This window comes from Triticum urartu, chromosome 3A (genome assembly GCF_056163025.1).
Source record: "Triticum urartu cultivar PI428250 chromosome 3A, HENAU_Tu73, whole genome shotgun sequence".
NCBI classification, from domain to species: Eukaryota; Viridiplantae; Streptophyta; class Magnoliopsida; order Poales; family Poaceae; genus Triticum; species Triticum urartu.
The window spans coordinates 590989337-590992150 of record NC_141875.1 but is presented as its reverse complement, the minus strand read 5'-3'; the positions used below and the strand labels follow the sequence as shown (position 1 = coordinate 590992150).

General features: G+C 46.1%; 1 protein-coding gene across 1 annotated transcript; it reads right to left on the bottom strand.

The window, feature by feature from the left end:
- Nucleotides 1-1158: 1158 nt before the first annotated feature.
- On the bottom strand, nucleotides 1159-2597 carry LOC147980683 (uncharacterized). The gene is made up of 2 exons (XM_087515709.1): nucleotides 2251-2597; nucleotides 1159-1588 (listed from the first exon to the last, which is right to left on the bottom strand). Exons 1-2 carry the CDS (start codon nucleotides 2595-2597, stop codon nucleotides 1159-1161), a joined length of 777 nt encoding a protein of 258 aa, XP_087371835.1.
- Between the last annotated feature and the right edge of the window lie 217 nt (nucleotides 2598-2814).

Below are 2814 nucleotides of genomic sequence, written 5' to 3'. Positions count from 1 at the left end.
TAGGTAAGCTACGGTAAGAGACCTATCAAGCATGAAGTGTCCATCTATTAAAGGAAGAACATGGAAGAATAGCACTGATGAACTTCGGAAGAACTGCAAGGAATATTGAAACCCTAGAACAGATCTATGGTGAAAAAGCAGAGAACTTACCGGAGCTAGTGAGGAAGCGGAAGGGCGCCGCAGTTCTCTGGTGCGTTCAGGGCGATGCAGCGGCCGAGGTCGGAGCAGAAACGATGGTCGACGGTGGCGGCGGAGTTCCAGAGGCTGAGCGGCGCGAGGAAGACGATGCGAAGAGGCACGGGGGGAAACGGTGAAAATGACCCCTCGGTCCTATTCATAAGGCGAAGTGAAAAATGGCAAGTGCGGGAATTGAGGAGTCCAAAAAATGGATAAGTTAATAAAGGTGTCACGTCGATAACTAGATATATATTAAATGAAGGAAATCTCCGATATCAACGGATGGATGACGTCAGGACAGTTTATCGTAATTTTGAAGTATGACGTCATGGCGGTTTACAAGATCAAAAATGAAGACAAGAGAGAAGATTTTTTCTAAAGTGTGGAAGATTGACATGAACAAGTTCAAACCAATCTGGGGCCTAATGTTGGGGATATTACTACTGGAGGTAAACCGGCCTTATGTAGCCGGGTTGACTCTTTGAAGATTAGAAGCCCATGAAGATGTAAAGATGCTAGCGCTTTACGGAGGGCCCAAAGGTGAGTTACAGTATGTAAATATAAACCGGCCTAGTCATGTAACTTGTATAGTAAGATAGAAAGAGAGAGGCCGAACCGGGTACGTTTATAAACCGGCTTCGGGACTCTGTAGCCCGGCGGGCGTCAACCTATGTATATAAAGGGACGACCCGGCCGCGGTTTAGAGACAGACAACAACAACTCGAAAGCCAGACAAAGCGGATTAGCTCCCTGGCCTTTGAAACCCTAGCAATACCAATCACAACTAGACGTAGGCTTTTACCTTCATCGAAGGGGCCGAACTAGTATAAACTCCCGTGTCCCCTTGTCCGGTTTAACCCCTTTAAGCTAACCCGTTGCGATGGCTCCACAACTAAGTCCTTTCACGAGGACATCTGCCGTGACAAACCCACAACAGCAAGCACAAGCGAAATTAAAACGAAGGCAGGCTCTGATGTATCTTCATCCCGCATAGGGGCAATAGGGTTGGTCGTAGTAATTCGCAGCCTCCCGCTCTTTTGCAATTTCTGAACCATCTGTGATGTAGTCGATCATGCTCCATGCCTTGTACGTGGCGTATGCATCCACTCCTGCGTACTCGATGAGGTTGTCTGGCAGCGGGCTGGTCCCCCATAGTTTGTAGTCTTCCTGCATGTTGATGTTCTTCTTCATGCCTTTGTAGAATGGGTGGATGACGTTGGCTGCAACATCAGTCAAGGAGTCGTACTCTTTTCCGGTGTATGGTACACTCCACTTGCGCTGAATGCCGATGAACTTGTCGGGGTTGATCTCCAAACCGGACAACTTCAGCTTCTCTTTGTCGCTTTCAATGCTGAAACCGGCAAATGTGAACAACTTCTTATGCTGCAGCAACTCATTCAGGCGCTTGGGCCTGCAAGGGGAGAGACATTTTTGAAAATCAGCATTACTTTTGATGTTTGAATTATTCGTTTTTGTTTTGTCTTGCAAGCGATGAATCCATTTAAGTATATGTTTATGTAGCAGAAATAATGGATGAATGTACTTCATAAACTAGTAAACAAAGTTCTGAAATTAAATTAAGTACATCATGTTATTCTTCTTTTTTGGATTATACATAGTTTCAGTCAATGTTGTATGTTCTGCTTTGGTACTAGTTTAGTTTACTTTTGTTGAATAGGATAACACATAAACAGTGCTTCACCAAGTCCTTAGTTTTTTTTCTTATGAGAATAACATTAGATCAAATTCAGAAAATACTTCACTACATCAAGTTCAGAAACATCTTTTTAATACATTGAGTACATAAACTACACTATTGGACCAAGTTCAGAAACTAGACTAGTCAGTCAACTTCAGAAATTAATCTTCCGCAAGATTTTCCAAATAGTAATCCAGTGCATCAGGTTCAAAAATACATTTATAGTGCATCTACTTGATAAAATGCACTAGTGCATCCACTTTTCACAAGCCACACTAGTACATCTAGTTGGGAAACAAGTCTGATGAAATTTTCAGGATACAGTACTAATAAAACAGATAAACCAAACATGGCAAATGAGTAGGATGGCTCACCATTTTGTTGCCGCTGCGATGTGGTACACCAAGCAGAGGTCGTCGACGCACAACTGCAGGACTGCTGCCATCTGGGGAGGTTCATCTCCGTTGGTGTAGTGCACACCAACACCGACGATCCTACGAATCATGCTGCCAGCCTTCCTCCAAAGCCTGGAGATCACCTCGTCGGCCTTGTCTGGTTCGCTGGTGCAGACGATCTCCAGCGTCTCCTTGCCGTGGAGCTCAACCTCTATGAGGGTTTTGGTGTACTCGCGCTTCTCGCCGGGGACGTGAACGTCGATGAGGTTGCTGCTCTTGTCCGACGGCTCGTCTTGATGACGCTTGGTGGACGGTTCCTCCGCCATCGCCCTCCTCCGGTGGTTGTGGGCTTGTGAGAGAGAAGTTTGTGGTTTGTGTGCAGGGGAGATGGAAGGGCAATGGTTGTTTGTGGGAATGATGGAGAGATGGAAGAGAATGGGGTTTTTTGCAGTGCGTCGACGGGGATTTGTGGGAGGCGGTTCGTCGGGGGCATGGGTGTAGTGGGTGTATGGCGTGGGGTCGCCGTTTGCAGTCCGTTGTGGC

Coding starts and splice junctions, on each gene's coding strand:
- LOC147980683 (XM_087515709.1), bottom strand. CDS start 2,597: ATGGCGGAGGAACCGTCCACCAAGCGTCATCAAGACGAGCCGTCGGAC. Junction 1,589..2,250: donor ATCGCAGCGGCAACAAAATG/GTGAGCCATCCT, acceptor CTCCCCTTGCAG/GCCCAAGCGCCTGAATGAGT.